General features: G+C 37.4%; 1 protein-coding gene and 1 long non-coding RNA gene across 3 annotated transcripts; both read left to right on the forward strand.

Annotated features, from left to right (window-relative positions):
- Positions 1-4,953: 4,953 nt before the first annotated feature.
- Positions 4,954-8,767, forward strand: LOC124168045. The gene is made up of 3 exons (XR_006866822.1): positions 4,954-5,026; positions 5,191-5,261; positions 8,482-8,767. It is a non-coding gene; the product is annotated as an uncharacterized LOC124168045 (long non-coding RNA).
- A 1,226-nt stretch (positions 8,768-9,993) lies between these two features.
- LOC124168042 (sodium/potassium-transporting ATPase subunit beta-2-like) lies at positions 9,994-19,396 on the forward strand. 2 transcript variants are annotated; one of them, XM_046546141.1, is made up of 7 exons: positions 9,994-10,047; positions 10,095-10,222; positions 10,417-10,533; positions 13,369-13,550; positions 14,536-14,646; positions 15,107-15,275; positions 19,070-19,396. In XM_046546141.1, the coding sequence occupies exons 2-7, from the start codon at positions 10,129-10,131 to the stop codon at positions 19,171-19,173; spliced, it is 777 nt and encodes a 258-aa protein (XP_046402097.1). In that variant the 5' UTR covers positions 9,994-10,047; positions 10,095-10,128; the 3' UTR covers positions 19,174-19,396. The 2 variants fall into 2 exon arrangements, with proteins under 2 accessions (XP_046402097.1, XP_046402098.1); XM_046546142.1 differs by having other exon boundaries at positions 10,002-10,047; positions 10,098-10,222.
- The last annotated feature ends 259 nt before the right edge of the window (positions 19,397-19,655 follow it).

Consider the following 19,655-nt stretch of genomic DNA (forward strand, 5'->3'; position numbering starts at 1 on the left):
TGCTGTGGCTGTAATTCCTTCGAAGACAGTCGAAAGTCTCTTTATTTAAATGAAGACTAAGACAACCTTTCAAAGGCCAAATAGTGGACCTGTTTTAAGATTTTCTCTGTCGCTGTATTTTTGATGATTCATCCACAAGACTGAAAAGTCTTTCAGGTACTTTTTGACTTAATTGCTATACATATTTACTTTATGTTAGTTGCAACATGTGCTGTAAAAATATTATTTAACTGCATTCAACTCGGATGGCCAATAGTTGAGCAGCAGACTGGGAAAATATGTTGGACATTAGGAAAGTAAAAGAATGTAATTATTTTTGGTTTTAGTAAGCTAGGAGTCTGAAAATTTGTCTTTCATTCTCAATCCAAGGTAAGAATTTACCTCTTAACTTTTTCAAATGTGCTGATTTTTTTGCCAAGCATGTGATTGAAATAATTTAAGATTATTTTAGTATACATTTAAAAAATAGAAGCAGGAAAGAGTGACCTGTATTGTGTTTTGCAGCAAACCAGTGGCGTAATGTCGGGGGAGGTCGTGGGGGTCCGGACTCCCCCGAAATATATAATTATAATTACTTTGCTTCATAAAAGAAAACAAAATATTGAAAAGTCATGAATTTACAAAATATTTCTTTGACAAATGAAGTTTTTTTCGATTATGAAATGTGTTCAAGTTGGTTCAAAACCCTTCACTAGTACCCTATTTTAAAAATATTTTCTCTCCCGATTTCTGACCCCCTCCGGAACGAAATTCCCAGCTACCCTGCTGCAGCAAACAGTTGAAATTTGTCAGAAGTCAAGTAAAAATTAAAGATAAAAAATATTCAAATTCGTAGAATCCCTGAAAAAAAAATATGTACCGCTAAATAAATGATCAGAAATCTGGCAGACATATATGATTACTCTGTCATTCCTGTCACAGCAGTCAATGTCTGCATGATGGCATATTGGCCTGCATCCACTGCTTGGAATTGCACAAGTATTTCACAATGTTCCTGTATCTGTCTCTCACCGTGTTGCAATCATGTATATAATTTTCTGAAATCTCCTCATAGTCGCTAGACTCTTAGATAAGTAAATGCAACCGTAATGATGAGTATTTTGTTTTTGTTATCAATAGCTTTTTCATCCAACAAAATTTTTCTTCTTTCTCCATCTAGTCCTTCATTCATGATTCATATTCCTAACTTTCATTTCTTTCCTCCCTCCTCCCACTGCAAAATTTGAGTTACTCATCACTTGATTTTTCCTATGCATGATTTCCCTATTTATTTCCTCTTGTTCCTATACTCCATATGCTTACTCTTCCCTATGATTGCTTGCCAGGACATTCTCCTAGATCACTACAAGGTAAGTAGAGTGTTTGTAACTAATTTTTATTAGTCTTCAAGCGATTAAGGAAGGTTTGCAAGGGGTATTTAAGATTTATTCTGGCAGTCTCCCCTCAAATCAGGGAATACCCTCTTCAATTACCAGTCAGACCTACTACCTTTCATTCTATCTAAAAATTCTATTCTCTTCCTTCCTCTCCCTCATTGACCCAACATTATAATCCCTAACCCTGTTTTCAACAGTCCCTCCCTCTTAAGTATTCGCTCCATCCAAACCTTTTGTATCCTCCGTATCTCATCTAAAAGCTGCCTCTCCTCACCCACCACGTTTGGCACTTCATCGTTCCTCCTCCTTTCCTTCCACTTAACTTTCTCTATTCTTCCCCACACCCACATCTCGAACGCTTCCAGCCTTCCTTTGTCCTCCTTCCTAAGTGTCCATATTTCTGCTCAGTAAAGCGATAGGCTTTAGATCAGACTCTTTATTAACCTTTTCTTTAAACTCTAACATAACGATCCTCTCATGAGCTCTTTCCTGTTCATGAATGCCTTTCCTTCTTTGCTGATACAATTTGCCTCGTGATGTCCGTACTGCTGTATCTATTTTCATCTAATTTGCTGCCCAAATAGCTGAATTACTCAAGTTTTTTCCCACTAGCTTTTAACTTCAGCCTCACATTCCTCGCTTGTGACGCTTTAAAAAACCACAAAACCTTGGTCTTTTTAAGTGCACCTCATAGTCTCCTAATATGTAAGGATTGATTGAAGAGTATGAGACAGTGTGATGATCATTCAAAGAACTCGGGGAATGGAAAGAGAAATATTGTACACAAACCACACTCGTCAGCTTCAAGACTGACAAAAGAAATTCATAAGAATGCTTGGTGTGTGACTTGGCTACACCTTCCATACAACACCAGTCAGTGATTTGGAGGGTTGTTTTTATCTCCTCCCTCCTCAACTGCGGCGCCAACATGCTGACGTAATTCTACTGTTTAAATTGGTGAATGGTCTCATCGACAGTCTGGTACTCCTGATTAGTATTGACTTGTCAGTGCCAAGGGGTCTTCTTTCAATGACCATCTTTCGCTGACGGTTCTCTTCTACGTACTATGCCTTTCACAGTGGGCTCTCCCGAAGGTGATAAAGGAGAGGTGGTCTCAATGACTCCTGCTGAAGACCTGTGACATCAAGGCAGACACCCAGTCATACTCCACTTATGCACCGCATGAAAATTCACAGTTTTGCCAACGAATATTGCAGGACATATCTTTTACTGCTCTCTTACCAATACTTGTTTGTTATATATGCATTATAAAGAATGCGTTGTGAGGTGCTACGTGCGCTAACAGCTCTAGTAAAGCTACAAAGAACAGACTTTAAATATCCTTTCACAGGTAGGAAAATTGTTGCGTTGTTTTTGATTTTGAGAGATGTTTTTGAAGATTGTATATGGAAATGGCACTTTTAGTAGTTCTTCAGACATTACACTTTTTCATTTCGGTGGTGACAAATCTGTGTGTAAATGCTAAAATTGCTAGAGTTCAACGTCATCCTTTATTTATATACTTTTTTATTTACTTTTAATTTATGATAGGCTATTTTACTGAACGAATTCAAATGTCAAATATACATTCCATCAACCCACAGTCGTTTCATCGACAAATGTAGTTCATCATTGAGAATTTAAGTAAATATGACAGCAAAAACCCGGGAATAGCATGTTGTTCCTGCCAAGCGGCTGAGCGAGGTGGCTGCCGTGACGTCATCAACGAAAAGTAGACAGTGAAGTGAGACCACCTTAGTTTCTACCACCTTGGGCTCTCCCGACTTCTTGGAACAGGGAGTGCTGCCGCTACGTACTTGGATTTCTTCAATGAATCTCCAGCTTCGTACAGAATAAAAGTTGGGATGTTTTCAGAGTTTGGTCCACATTTGCTTGGAGTAATTTGATTTTGCATAAATTTTTTAAAATTATTACTTATTATACATTTAATTTTTGTTTTTTTGGTTCTAGTTGTTACTTTCAAAATATGTAGTTGAATTTTTGTGAAATGGTGTTATCTGTGGAAATAAATAAACAAATATAAGCTATGTGGAAAGAGGAACTTTCCTTATGACACCAATCTCATACTATTCTAAAATAAGAAAATGCCAAAGTTGCTGCCCATTTTTCATGAATCAGGGACATTCTAGTTTTTTGGTTCATTTTCTTGTAAGAAAGGGCTTCCACTGAAGGAAGAAACTGCTCACAAGAGTGTAAATGGCAGCAAATCTTACAAGGCGAAGTACCAGCCCAATCAGTATGAGTTAGTGACATCATTAACTTATCTGCAAATGGATTAACGGTATTGGCTTTTCGTTGGCATAAGCTCAAGAATTTCTATCACAATCAAAAATTAAGAAAAAATGGCAAACTGGTCCATTGCAAATATGTACCTTCATGAAGAATTGTCATCCTGCTGGACCCCTTCTTGAGGCCGTTTTACATGGAGCACAAAATTGCACAGGTTAAAGCTGCATTAATTTAAAAAATGGTGTGAAATTGTGCGAATGCATGAACAAAATTAGAACGGGCTATTTTGCTGTCTTGCATTCTCACATGTATTCTAGCAATTCTAGACTTAGGTCAGATGCACAATTCCGTGTACCGTGTAAAACGGCTTTAGCGTGTTGGATAGCCATGGATAGAGGTGGTCAGCACTATGCAACAACCGGAATGATCCAGAATAAACTATGTTAGTTTTAATTGATATTTTGCTTACTCAATACAGCATTAATTATGCTGTTTAATGATACATCTTTGAAATCAAGTTGACTGCTCGATTGCTGTAAAATTTGTCAGTTTCGGAACAGGAGGGTACCAAAGATTTCCAGGTTGGATGGCGCATCAGGATGCGGCCCAGCAGGGGCCTATGTGATTGAATTGTAGGCGACCTGTGCTTTTTGAAGCCTTAATGTGTTATGGGTCTTAGAAGCTTGTGATCTGTCAGAATCTTTATAGTCTGAGAGAGATTTATGCTGCTGCCAAAATTTTGGCATAGTTTACAAAACTACAACATCCTACCATGAAAATTATGAGATAAAAGGCATTTCATATCAATCTCAGTTTAATCCTATTTGATGATAACTTTCAGCTGCTGGCTTAAATGCCCTTAATTGCCGGAATTAATACGAACGCCTTTAAATTGCGGTGTCTTCATGGTAGGCCGGCCGTTATTTTTCAGAATTCGGACAAGTCATTTTTTCCCGGTCTCAAAATTACGTAAATGAAATAATAAAATCGTTAAAAAAAGCGATGATTAAGCACGAAGTACCGGACTTCAGTTTCAATGCATGCATATTTTTTTCGAAGTTCCCGCGTCAGAATCAGGGCTCCAATTTTATTTTATAAAAGTGAATCCTGTAAGACTAACAAAAACTTTCTCGTATAAAGTGCGAAATAACAAAGCCTAAAAAGACGGAAGGCGCGTCATAAACAATAAATCAAAACAATATTAAAAAATGTAAGAAGAACAATCGGATTTTCCAGGATTCGCGCCAGTAATCTCCTAGACACGTTCCTAGAGCGGGCTGACAGGGTTCCATAGAGCATCTGGAGAGGGCGATAGGTGAAAAAAGTGAAGCCTGTTTACCCGATGCGCTTTTGTTCGTCCGCCATATCCCTTTACCCCGCTCGCTCGTTTTCTCATAAAGGTACGTGTTAAGAAAATCACCTAATTTTCAGTAATCCGATGCTGCTGAAGCATTCTGAACGTATGCTGATATTCTAGAATTCATCTTAATACTGATATATTATTTTCTCCGTTAAAAAGTGAGTATTTAACCTTGAAAACGACATTTTTATTCAACCTACGCAGATGGTTTGCTGCGCGGCTTACGTGTGCAGTAATTGCCCCGATAAAAGGATACCAGGAATTACATTCCACCGGTAAGTTGCAAAATAGTCAATTATTAGTAATATCTGTAGCATTTGCTTGAAGTGCATGGTAAACCTTGTTAATTGTCTATGTATGTGCCACGTGCAGCAGGTGGACTCCTGTGCGGCAGTGTACAGGTTAATTGTTACTTAATCCTTATCAGTGCTAAAATTATATTATTCTATGTTGGATTTTGTCATGAGCGATAATGCTTATCATAATGAAGTAAGAAATTTAGAAAAATATCAGTTCGTTTTTGGAACTCTTTTCATCTCTGCCTACCTTCGCTGGTGAACATTTTGGTGTATTGACATAATGGTAAAAAAGGTACCAATTCGCTGTGCAAGTTGTGAGATGTGAGTGAATACTGTGCATCATTGAACACTTAGTGTTCAGATATTAGGTCTATTTAGAGCGGAGATACGCATGGCACTCTAAGGCACCAAAATTCGACGTTAGTTAAAAACATAACACATGTTCAGGTGGTTCTCAACCAAGCATTGGCAAATTTATTTTGGTTTCCACAAATTGTGGAAATAAGATCTAAAATACAAAATTAATAAGTTATTATACTGGCCTTACAATTGCGTCTCATGTTTTGATAGGAATGCCAGGCAATATTACAATTATCGACCGAAAAGTTATTATGATCATTAGCGATGACCAGTAACATCACTTACTCAGCAGCAAAAGAGCATGAAATTCTTCCTCTGTTGATAGGTTTATATACACCTTAATTGATCTCATTGAGAAATAAAATGCTCAGTCTTAAAAACATCGTTGTGAAAGCATAATTTGACAGTATTATTGAATCTTGACCACTTAACATGCCCTGAATGTGTTTTGTCTTGTTCCATAGCCCATTCATGTCCCCATATCTCTTAGAAAGTGGAGGCCACATGTTGTAATTAGTTTTTGCTGAGTTACTGCAATGTTTGGTTAATATCATTTTTCATTTAGCTCTTGTTCATCTTTTTTTGCTCGTAGGTGTTGTTTATATTTGTTTTTGTGGTAACAACTTTGCTGAAGCAACAGCTCCTTTATCTATGCTAGGATCAAGTTAGTGCCTCTTCAATTTTTTTTCACGTTAGTGTCCCTTTCATTGCTTCTTTGTGAATGTGTTCATAATGATTAATCATGTTTACGTCTGTTTTGCAATTAAAAAAATAAATAAGTGATTACCCTGTATATGGACGATGAAAGTTAGTGGCACATATGGTGGTTTTCTTCTAACTACTCGCCCAGAACTCATAGTCTGTCAATGAATTTCCCCCTGTGACTCAACATATGTGTCTTTCGTTACAATTGTCACTTCAATTTTTATCAGTGTGAATAACACTCACTAAGGTTATTGCTTATGATACAATAAACAATCTACTTTTAGGCTATCTGTACACTAGGTGCACGCATATCTCGCACCACTACAATACATAGCAAACAAAAGTATGCACCTATTTTGTACCATAAATGTTCACCATAATGTCAAGTTACTCAAATACTAGCTTGCAAAAATTCAATTTCATTACTTTCATTGTTTTGGTATTAAAGGGTGACAAAAGTAATGCCAATTTTAGACAACATTAAATGGAGTAGGATTGTTTTGTATATGTGTAGTAAATTGTTCCCACATTTGATGAGGACTATCTCTGTTTAGCACCGATGTGGTGGCCTAGTGGATCGACCATTGGGCTACTGCTTGAAGCTTGACACATTTTGACACATCCAACAGAAATTTGTGCATTTTGTGGTGGTCCAAGAAAGTAATCAGCCCTCCTATTCTCAATATCTTACATTCAATCCCAAGCTTAATTAGTGACGAACTGCAAGCATTAGGATTAATCTTGTAAATAAGTTGCAGGGTGATGTCTCTATTCCCAGATTACATCAATGGCATATGCAGGTAAATGAACTTTGGCGGGTTCGACGTGGAGAAAAATATTAGGGAAATAAAACTGAGGGGTCCAGAAATAAAATTTTCCCATTTAGTATGAGAGAAAACAGATTTAAGTGTGATTTAGAATCAGGTCTTTTGGCGGATAGGTAACCTTAACAGTTGTTTTATCAAACTCCAGTATTACCAAGGGATGCTTTCTGTAGTACTAGGAGATCATAGTTTTCTTTTAGCTTGTATTTGGTTGTGTAACTTTGCGTACCTTCCTAATGGATTTAATGGTGCATGTTTGGGGATATTACCTGGAGTAGTAAAATTATAGCTTACAGCATGCATTTAATCATTTTTCAGTTGGCCCCATCACTTCCTACTTGTTACTATTTCATTTCCTTCTTCCCTTGTCTGTATTGTGACATTAATTCTCTTGTGGTTAACTTCATGGTAATGGTGTTGCAATTTCTTCCATGTCTTCCTTCATTTGGAGCATTTTATGTATTTAGTCCATACAAACTTCACATGAGGGTTGGGAATGAGTTTTCTAGATGTTTATGCTATCCCATAGTAAGTATGGCAGTAATTACTTCCAATGTTAATTGTGGGCTTAGAGTAATAACATTCCTTGTGCTCAAGAGGTATCTTATTATTTTCTTGAAGTTTTCCAAAAGACGAGGCCCGTAGGGCTTATTGGGTGAAGGCAGCAAGGAGGAAAGATTGGGCCCCTAGTAAGTCGAGTGTCTTGTGCTCCAAGCATTTTCAACCAGGAGACTTCGACAGGACATCCTTGTGCTGTGTACGCTTGTGGGAGCATGATTGAATAGTCAGAAAGCATACTATAGTAGTCATTAAACAATGGAATATTTTATTATTATTGTAGTTATTTAATGAAATTATAAATGCAGATATTTTGGTAAATGATGAAATGTATTTGTCAAGGAGTGATAGTGTTGTGGAATGGTGATTTCATATTGTTTCTGTTTTATAGTTTCCCAGTGGACCTTTAACTTTTTAACGGAATTCTTGAATTACTGCATTTCAGCTCCTTAGCAGAGGAGGGGGGGGGGGGAAGTCCAGCAGAAAGACAGTGCTAGTAGGAAGATCACCCTCTCGACATAAGAATTATTTTGCAGAAAGTTGTATGCAAATTGCAATTGATCATTCATTGTTCTACTGATGAAATAGAAACTTAAGTGATAGCATTTTTCATAAACATCCAGAGGTTTACCTTGATTGGTGATACTAAGAATTTGATATATCACGCAGACTCTGTCCATAGAAATTGTCAAATATATCCTATTTAGGTGTAATACAGCTGAATTGTTTATACATATTTTTCATTGCAGGTTCAGCTAATCCAGTAGCCAATGTAATTGAGGGTGTATGAACATACAGAAATTGGAAATGATCCTGGGTGTGTGGCAGCCTTCATCGTGTATTCATAATTCTCTTGTTAATATGAATACATTATAATGGAATGTTACATCATGTCTGCCTAAGATTTATTGTTAATTTGGTTACTTTGTATGAATTGTAAAGTAATCAGTTTGAATAACATTGTTAAGTCATTCTGGAAATCTGAAAATGTAACATTTAATGGGTGTGTACATTATATAAGTTGGAAAATGGCAATAGTTTTCTTTTTTTAATACCTCCTTCAAAGATATCATTTAATACAGCTGTCATCCACGGTGCATGTTCGTCTGATTTTGGGGAAGGAAAATAATTTCTGATTTGTCAGCACTTGAAATTCACCAGACCCATCCTCAATTTCTTCAAATACTACTGTTTTGATAGCAGTTTACTCGGAATTGTAAGCAAAATCTCTTGCGATATTGTCTCTTAGCCGATATTTTACTTACCTAATGCGCAAGTTTGTCCTTTGATGAGGAAGCCCTTTCCATTTAATGGCCATGAGGTTTTTAACAGGAGTTTCGGAAATGATTTACACCGTGAAACACTTGTATATTGAAGTTACATATCCGAAAAAAAAGAAGGTTGACCTCTGTTTGTACAAAGTTTTTCCATCAATACTTTAGTACAGCATTGATAAGTAATGGTAGGCATGATTTCCGTTGTGATTATTGTTTGATGAAAATCAGATAGAGCCAAGCCCTCAATGCAGAAATTTTTAACCGACTATCTTTTCGATGCACTTGTTGAGAAAGATCATCGATTGACACTCGTATCCTTCCCAGGCCAACAGCATCATGAACGCGTCTACTTCCCACGTCAAAGTTCCTAAGTCTTACTAAATCATTTCTTTCCTTGAATCACGATTTATGTATATTTTTGACGGATTATAAGCCAAATAAAATCTTGTAGTGCACGCAATAGCAATTAAACGTCGTTATTATCGTAGCATTCAGTGTCCTCCCATTCCTCTCTCGTCCATTTATCCTTTTTTATTTACTTTCATAACTGAATTTGGTATAAAAAGTTCTACTGTGATCATCTCAAGTTATAACTTAGTGGTTTCACATGAATTCATCAGTTATTTTTCACCTTGCAGCTGAAAATTAGTTGCTAATGTCGCAAATGACTTGTCGTGCGTCATATTTTTAATTTGCTACACCGTGGTTGAATCGTTTATTTCATCCAAAAGATGCATTTTTTCCGGTTTTATATTCAACAGATAACCTTCCCTCATCGGTGGGAACGGCTTTTTCCGGCTGTCAATAGGTAAAATATTGAGTTTCCTTTGACGAATTCCCCATAAGGAACCATGTATTTCTGCTCCACGCGGGGTAAAGGAATATGGCGGACCGGCTAAAGTGCCACGCCCCCCTGGCTTCACTTTCCTTCCGTACGAGGGGTAGCTAACGCCCTCTCCAGATGCTCTATGCAGGGTTCCGTAATAGTGGCGGCGCGTTATAATAGAATTTCAATAATCTCTTCTTTTATTGGCCTATGTACTGTAACCAAAATTGGTCCACTTAAATCCGTTAAGTCATTCTAGCAGGTGCCTGAAGCTTTGGTGACGTTAAGATACAATGGCCACTCATTCAGGACTACTTCATAGGAAAATCATCCTAGCAGCCGGTATCATTTCATTGTTTGCCCTGAATTATGCTCATGCTGAACCGGGTGGGTAGTATGTTTTACTAACTTTATCCTGTCTTACCTGCCCAGTTTATAAAATCTCATGAGTTGACTTATCGGCGAGTGACCAAGGGATGTTCAACATAAAATTTGCACAAATTTTTGTCGGCTAAAAACGGCCTAACTATTCATGAAAAAAAGGTCTTAAATTGTTAATTTTATCATTACAATTTTTCTAGTGCTGAGGTCTCGTCCGAAGCCGCCGACAAACATTGAAACTTCCTTGATATGGTACAAGGCATATGATCAAGGGATGGTGTCAGCATTGACTCAAGATCTTGACCAATTGTTGGAAGGTAAGGCTAGAAATCTTTCCAGGTCATCACTGAAAAAATCGCCAATTAACAGAAATAAAAAGTATGGATAGATTGTACCCCCGCGCTGTCTGTTAACAGGATGTAAACACTTCACTACCCCACTGTTTTCCGTCTTTTAGAGTCGAGTCCGATAGCGTGACATGCTACGGAAGATGTGGTGGAAAAATGCTCGCCTTCACTGCCTAACTTGGCACTCAAAATTAATTCTATCTTTTTTACCGTTCGTTCTACCGGTGTCACGGTGACCAAAGATTACCTCCCGTGAGCGGAGGACTGAGCCTGTGTATCTTCCCATAGTTATATTTTCTGCGTTCAATCTCGCACTACCAAGGCGAATTTAATGTCTAAGTTTTAAGAATTAGAACTTGTCAATTTCAATCCTTTTCGCTACTACTTCCATCCGAGTGGAACTACGGATCCATGACGAATCTTTTCGACTCTGCTTTTCAATGTCGATAGCTCGATGGCAAAGTCGATAGTGGTGATGTTGATCGATAGTAGTGATTCGATCTATTGATCGATTACGTCGCAGCTCGGACTCGGACCGCGGATTTTCAATTAACAGTGCGAACAAAAAACCCTAAAAGGGTTCACAACTACACTCATGTAGGGTTCTGGGAAGAGAGTCTCTTACCAATGATGTAAGTTAATGAAGTATTTGAGTGGTTTAGTTACTAATAAAGGAGTGCACAGCATCCATACCAAACACAGTATTTCTATTCTCAAACCACCGGATACAGCTCTTATTGGCCATTTTACACCGGGGTGTTCAACAAGTGTAACAAGTAAACGTACACAAACGACCATGCCCTGGACCGGGGAAACCTACCCAGGCGGGACTCGAACCCGCGACCTCTTGTTTGGCAGGCGAGAACGTTACCCCGCCGCCACCGAGGCCGGTATAATCATGGTAACCTCCTTTTCTGTACCAATTGCGAAGAAAATGTCGAACGGATTTATTTTAAATATACAGACGCAACTTGTAATGAAAAACACACTCAGTATAATTGGTAATATTGCCATGATACCGCTGGGCATTATACAGGGTAGGTTCTCATTTACCTATCTTTTGACACCTTTATTTTACCAATTTTTACACAATCTTTTTATATTGAGTATGCTCCAAATGAAGCATTAAATGGTAACGTAGAATTTTATATTTGCAATAAACTTTTGGTTCAAGTAATCTGACTGCAGTGGCATAGCCAGGCAGGGACCAGGGTCGTCCGGACCCCCCCCCTAAATATAAAATTACACTTATTTTCCTTCATAAAAGAAAACGAAACATAGAAAAATCAAGAATTAACAAAATATTTCCTTAACAAATGAAGTTTTTTCGATTATGAAAAGTGTTAAAATAAGTTTATAACCCATTACTTAGTACCCTGTTTTTCAAAAATTTCCCCTCTGGTTTTGGACCCTCCCCAAACAAAATTCCTGGCTATGCCATTGGATTTGAGTCTTTATTATTGTTATACCTTTCATATACATATGCTTCACAATAGACAGGAGCGTAGTGAGGGTCCCTAAGCTTGGATCCCTCTGCGATTGCCAACCAGCTAACCGGGTCAAACTGCCCCTGGTTGACCTTCTGCGGTTTGTGTAACTCTGGTTGGGAGCTAATGTTATAGGGTTGCCGCTAGGTTATTAAAGTCCCCTCTCTGCCATGATTCCTGCTGCAGAGTCTCCTAAATTGTGTGTGATGCACAACTATGGCAGATAAAAGAATGAATATGCCAACCAGCAGCAGCATGCACCTTTCAGAGAGGCTTGAAAAACATTATGTTTAAATCAAACTATATTCCCAGTTCTAACAGAAATTGTAAAATAAGAAAGATATTTTTTCAAACAGATAAGTGTAAGAATTCATTTTTCCCAAGACAATTAAGTATGTACTTGAATATATACCACCAAGTGGAACTCGGGTAGTCAATTCTCTCACAATGCCCATCTAAATTATTTTTCATTCTTGTGAAGGTTTATATGTAGCTGGTGTCTTAACACATTCCATGCGGGCCCGATTTTCATGGAAGTCATCAGAATCAGCTGATAAAATAAGAAAGAAAAATAGAGAGGTTTTCGTGCAATAACTTCCGTTCAAATACTGCTATTTACAAACGGCGCACACTGGTTGAAAGAGGGAAGCTTGCTGAAGACCATGCACACGATTGGAAGACTTGGAAGTGGATATTGAATTGAATTTAAAATTGAAATATTAGTCACATAAAGAGGTGGAGAAAGGGTTCCCGGCCCGACAGGCAGAGTATCTCGGCTTGGACGGGACCATGTCAATTGACATGCTCTGCACTGAATGTGCTAATGCCTCCTGCCACATGGAAATTGAGGCAACATGCAACAGTGGTGGATCAAGGGACAGGAGGGGATAGCCATAATATAGCCTGCCCAAAATTTCTGGAAATACTTATCGAAAATATGGTAATTTTTATGGTGGCTCTTCATTGTAAGTTTTAATTTCACCATGTTAACAACAAATGTGCAAAAATAATTGACGAATATTAAAAAGCCACTAGTGACCATTTTTCAGACCTGTTGCATTATTGTTGCGCCGCTGACCATCCAGGTGCCTAGGTAGTAATGAACCCCCCTCCTGGCACAATACAATAACTTAAATCCATTGCTGACTTGCAGGTTAGAATGTAAATGTAGATGGTAGTGGGTATCAGCTGATTGCCTCAGTTACCCTGATGCATTAGTCTTGAGTAGCACTCAATGCAAAGAATTGACTGTTGTTTGAATTAAGTATAAATATAATAATACTAATAATCCAATGTCCTTTTTTTCGTTCTTGTCTAGGTTACAAGAACCCAGACCATATCCCTGGTCGGGCCGAGAACCTCGTCAACTGTGATTATTTAAATACCCCAAAAGGAAATGAAGTCTGTAGAATTGATGTGATGAATTGGACTCCCTGTACACATGAGGATGATTATGGATACAAAAATAACACCCCATGTGTTTTCCTATCCCTCGAAAAGGTAAGTTTATGAAGAGATTAGGATAATTTTAAACTACAATGTAACACACGTTGAATTCAGATTGTAATTTTTACACTGTATTTTCCATCTCAGTCATTTTAAGGCTTATTTTGAAATAAAGTGGCTTAATAGACGTAGCCTACTTTTTTAAATCCTGATCATCAATGCCTAGTTCTTTCTCTTGAATGGAAAAATCTTTGGTGAGGGATCAAAATATTTTAGTGACTAGTCAGTCTAGTGGCTACACTCAATGTGTGTCCAATGTCAACTCATAACCAATGAGGGGCTCCTGTTTGGTTATCTTCTGGAAATCAGCATAATTTTAATATTCACTAAAATATGTACCTTTCAGTGGTGGCTGGTGGAGAAGATCAGCTATGCTAACTTTGTTCTATTCCACTAAGCTGTCTACCATATTAACTTAAATGAGTTACCTACTTGAGTACTGTACCCCCTGGTGAAAATGAACTGTTCACGAACTGTTCCAGAAGTGTTACACTGAGAGTTCAGAACCTGTTCCCGAAGTGTTCATGTTCTGTTGGGGAACCGTTCACGGACTGTATTTTGGACCTAATGAAATGTTACTAACCGTTCAAATATGCCTTTCATTAGGCATTTTCCAGCTGTTAATGTGGTGTTCAGCTATTAATGGAGCATTCTTTAACTGTACAGGAAGCGTTTAACGAGGTGTTCAGAATCTGTAGCTGAAGTGTTCGAACACTATTAGGGAACCATTCTTTTGTTATTGGGGAGGCCTCCATTCTGTTGAAATGCAGGAAATCAAAAGTTACATGTGTAGCAATGTAAATCAAAAGTTACATGCGTAGCAATGGAAATGTGGCATGAGGTACTATGAGGTACTTCTGTTTGTTGAATTGTGGTGGAATGACCGATATACATACATAGGTACTTAAATTTCACACTTTTATACCTTTTTAATAAAGTTATTTTCTCTCACAATGAATTTCTTTTTCTTTTACTGTAGTTGATGGGATGGCAGCCTGAATTTTACAATGATACCAATACTCTTCCCGCTGAAATGCCAGAGGACCTCAAAACCTATATTGCTGAGCAGAAAAATATAAACCCTAATAATGTAAGTCGTGAGGAAGGTTTTGCTATTGGTTATCAATGGGTAACATTAGGTAAGCACATTATTACACGTAATTATCTATGGTGTGTTTAAAAAAATATTTGCAATATGCATTGAAAATATTGCTCCTGGATAGTAAACTAATTTAATTTGGGTAGAATGAAGTGTCACTTACAAAATCAATGCCCATCTCATTTCTTATATGCAATTGAAAAGTAAATTGATTGTGAAATGAATTCATCAAGTAGGGCCCAAGGATTATATTTATGTATTTATTTTGGGTGAGCTGATGAAAAATTCCCTTACACTATAACTGGCTGATACAAATTCAGCTTTGGCGTATTGGAATTGCGGAGCATCAAAAACTGATAATTTTTCCTCTTCGTACACATCCCTGATCTTGATAAATCATGTTTTTTGATATTCTGAGGGTGAATTAAATTTCCTTTTTTTTCCCTACCAGGCCAATCAAGTATGGGTGAGCTGCTCTGGTGATAATCCTGCCAGTAGCGAAAACATTGGCCCAATTGAGTACCTTCCACAGCGTGGATTCCCAGGGTATTTCTTTCCATTTTCCAACACGACTGGAAATCTCAGCCCTCTGATAGCTGTTCACTTTAAGAGACCAATGAGTAAGTTTTATTTTCCCTATGATGTTACAGTAAAAGCTCTTTACATCGTAATGGAGGGGACCAAAATTTGGGCAATTTGATGCATGGAGGTTCTTTATAGAGAGGTTTTAGTGATATGCACCATTTTTTCACATCCTTTGGAAAACAAGGCACTACTGTCTTTTAAACCACTATATTTATGCGTTTAAATAAACATGCATGAATTATTCAACATCTATTTATTATTTAATGATAACAGAAAGAAAATGCTATCTCGTGATTTTTACCATGATTCAAGAGAATATGATGTGATCTCTCTTAATTCAACAGTCACTTAAAATGATTAGGATAGTTAGATATCTTTTTTCTTATTTACTGTTAGGTATGCTCTCAAATGGAACAAAATGGCCATAACTAATGGTTAACGTGAAAATTACAGCATATTAAAAATTTAAAAGAAATAAATAAGCGTGAAACATTTATTGCTGAAAATGTCATTCCATGCATGTATGTAATCGCCGCTGCATTAATGGTCTCTAGTTGTCTTGGTACAATTTGTGGAGGTAGTCAGGCAGTCTTGGGGGTGTCTCCTTGGTAGGATAAGTGGAGGTTTTATGAGATAAAGAGGTTCACTACAAAGAGGTTTGTCAATAAATTTACATGTTAATCTGACGGGACTGTAGGGGTGGTATGAAGTATGGAGGTTTATGATTTAAAGAGGTTCACTACATATAGGTTTTACTGTATAATTATACTCCTTTTCGTGCTCATTCCATGTAAAATAATTTAACCTTTGAGCTGTGGAAGTTCACGATTTTAGCTGCCACCCAGTGCAAAAGAGACCCCCTATGCAGGGAGGCGCCCCCTGCCACAAGGGCTGGTCTAGTAGAATTAAGCCCCTTAGTGATCTTTATGGGGAGGGAAAGTGCTTAAGAGTAAGATCTCCAGGTAGCAATAATAACTTTGGGTAAATACAGCAGTCAGCATGCAAAACATACAAAAAAGCTCCTACATCTCAAAGGGTTAAATGTCAACTAATTTTGAATTGAAAAACAATCCTTTACATTTCATAAAGATATAAAATAGATGTAAAAGTAAAAAAATTAAGGAAGATACAATCCACTAGTAGGTCGATATGAAGTACTCTATATGATAGCTCCAAGTGGCAGGTGTTGAAAATATCATATGTATACAAAATAGGAACAGGTTGGTAAATTTTGTCTGGAGTTACAATTTGAGATACAAAGTGCCTGTGTCAGTGAGGCACCATAATGATTGATATCAATAAATAATCGATTGTAAAAATAATCATTAGACCATGACAGCATCGAAATGGGGTAAAAGTGGTTTCAAAAGAAAATTCATTTTTTTTCTGAGATAACTGAAGATGTTAAAGATGTTACAAGAATATGTATATCAGCTGTATTTAGAGGATAATTTTGCAACCATTGATAGAAGAAATAAATGACCGTTTCAAGGGATCATTTTCAGTAATGGCTTGAGGGATGGAAATCCCATCCTGTGTTCCATTATTCGGCATGTCCCTTTATCTGTCGCTGAAAACATTGCTGGCACCAGCCGTCAGCCAATCAGAATGCATGACCCCTAACAGTGACTGTAATGCCACGATTGGATTTAAATAGAATAGCAGTTGAATGTACGGAAAGCGATGGAATAAACATGGAAAAACAGTGCAAATGCGATTACAGCTCCAAGGCACACATGTAAGGAAATATTTTCACCGACCAATAGGGTGGTTTCCTATTATTTTTTTATTGCCTAAATCGAAAGATTATTACTCCTGGAGTACGAATTTCACACTGTTAGATTTTTTAAATGACGATATCTATTTTTTGCGATTAAATGAAAAGTGAAAATTTTCTAGCGTGCGAAAACATGACGGCTATGTATGAATGCTAGGAAAAGCCCGTGTGACATCATTCTGGTTCCCGCTGCCGCAAAGTGTAGTGACCTTGGGGCGATGATGTGCATGCTGCTGCGATGCAGGCTGCTAGCAGGTAGTGCTTGGCTTAAATAAGGATTATCAATACCTCATCAAACGAAGGAAACTTTCCAACCATTGGCAGTTTTAATAAGTGATTATTAAGAGATGTTTCCCTGAGCTCTGTGCCTCATGCATGCATTGGTAATCTCAGACGATGTAAAACTCCTATCTACTCGTATAGAAACTAGGCCCCTGTGACGTCACGTGGAGTGGCATCGCATGGGTGCCAATCCGGCCTTTTTCAAATGTGGTTAAAATTGACCATTGCCATTCACCTAAATTGGGATTTCTAAAACCAAATAATTTTTATATTATGAATACACTAATGGTGGGTAACGAATCGCAATCAAAGCCTTTCATTTTCTTTGATGAAGGAAACTACCCTATTGGGAGGGGGTGATTGGGAGCCCTCCTCCTCATCCCGGGGACCCCCCTGGAAAATTTTAGGAAATTGCATGCCCGGAAATGGATTTTGACGCTATTCTGGCTCTAAAAAAAAGATAAAAGTTATGAAAAAAATAATATTTCCTGGCTTATAAACTTTAATAATGTATTATGGTTCTATTGTGAATTTGTTTTACATTTATAATTTGTTTTCTTTTAGTGAATTTGTTCCATGTGATTACACTATAATCTAAAAAAAAATCTCTAATTGACCTTTTTGAATAGCCCTTTCAAATAAGCATCAAATCAGCCAACAAGGTTGGCAAGCGTGAGAAGGGTCTCTTCATTTTTTTTGTGTGTTCGTCGGCAGTCGTGCCAAGTAATGTAACATGTGTGGTTCATAAAAGTTGTTCGCACGTGGTTATTGTGTATTTTCATTGCCCAAATCAATGCAACACTGCTAATCAGCCCACACATCATTCTTCTAAATGTTCCTTAAGGATGGAAAAAATGATTATGTGACTCAGGCTTAAAGCTAGTGTCCCACTGTCAAATTTGCATCAAAACATTCGTATGGAATTTTGATACAACTGATGCGCACCGTCGCCCATGGTCAAAATTTCATCCAACCAGCTTTAGGTCCTATTGTCCTTTTTGGTCCTTCAACTTGAAAGCGACTAATTTTTTAATGGAATATGTTGCTGCCAAAGATGCTGAGGAAGCTTGGTGTAGAAATCACAAAAGAAATTTAAGGTTAAGTGATCATAAATGAATTATCAGTCTCTTTTGATCATCCATTTGGGATTTCACCTTCTATTAAGGCCTGTTTACACGGTACATTAACACGCACGGGTTAATGTCTAAATGTATGAATGCGAGAATGAATGCCAAAATGTACCGTGTAACCACCCAACTTGTGCGAATGCATGCACAGAAAATAGAACCTGTTCTAATTTGGTTCATGCATTCATACATATTCCGTTCCGGTCCACAAAAATCATTCACGCAAACGTACATTAACTCGTACGTGTTAATGTATTGTGTAAACAGGCCTTTAGGTCCAGTAGTGGCTGGTGGACAATAGGCATTTCTTGAGGGAAAACTTTTACGTGGAAAAGTAATTATGTAGTAAGATGAGCAAAATATTAAAATAATAATGCCAGTCTAACTGATAATGATATGGTATTTAAGTTGAAATCAAACTGTATATCAAGATAAATTTAATTAGTATTAAAAAATATTAAAAGCGTATGTACAAAAGATCCGTACCTGAGATCAGTATCCAAGAGAATAACAGAAAGAAACATCCAATATTAACTATTGTAATGCTACAAGGAATAAGTACGTGGGCCGTAGTTCAATTCAGTGTAGAGAAATGGTAATGATGGTGGCAGCATGTCAAAATTGGTATCTTTTTATTTTCCAGGGGGAGTCATTATTGGTGTGGAGTGCAAACTTTGGGCTCGCAACTTGAAGCACACAGAACCAGAGAAGCAAGGAGTACTCCTATTTGAACTTTTGAATGATTGATATCAGCTGGAAGAAGGAGCAGTCATGGCTATCAGCAACAATATAGGAAGTCATTATGATATTGTGCCTCACTTTGCCATTTTTCTCACAGCAATTTGTGAGAGCCAGCAATAGGTTATCAATTCAATGTGATATTATTGTTGTGATTTTTTCCTATTTGCCTTGTATCTCTTCTCAGAATTTTTTCACCACATTGATTTAAATAAAAACAGTTAAATTGTCATTTATTATATTTTTGCCAGTCCTACTATCTGTTGAGTTAAAGAGGCATTCGCCAAGATGAATAATGAATTTCATACCTCATCATGTTTTTGGCCATCATGTCATCTCCCATTTGTGTCATTTCAATGGGTATTAAGCGACCCAGAATATATACATCAGCCAGGAAAAGTAATTTTAAACAATTTGAGAGAGAGACACATGAATCTCCATGGGAAAAAATTCTCTTGTGGCTTCAGGAGCACGTGAGTTGCCTAAAAACT

Source organism: Ischnura elegans, chromosome 11 (assembly GCF_921293095.1).
Source record: "Ischnura elegans chromosome 11, ioIscEleg1.1, whole genome shotgun sequence".
NCBI lineage: Eukaryota > Metazoa > Arthropoda > Insecta > Odonata > Coenagrionidae > Ischnura > Ischnura elegans.

Excerpts from the sequence above, each read along its gene's own strand:
- LOC124168042 (XM_046546141.1), top strand. The coding sequence starts at position 10,129 with ATGGCCACTCATTCAGGACTACTTCATAGGAAAATCATCCTAGCAGCC. Across the intron at positions 10,534-13,368 it reads TCTTGACCAATTGTTGGAAG|GTTACAAGAACCCAGACCAT; the intron begins GTAAGGCTAGAA and ends GTTCTTGTCTAG. Across the intron at positions 14,647-15,106 it reads AAAATATAAACCCTAATAAT|GCCAATCAAGTATGGGTGAG; the intron begins GTAAGTCGTGAG and ends TTTCCCTACCAG.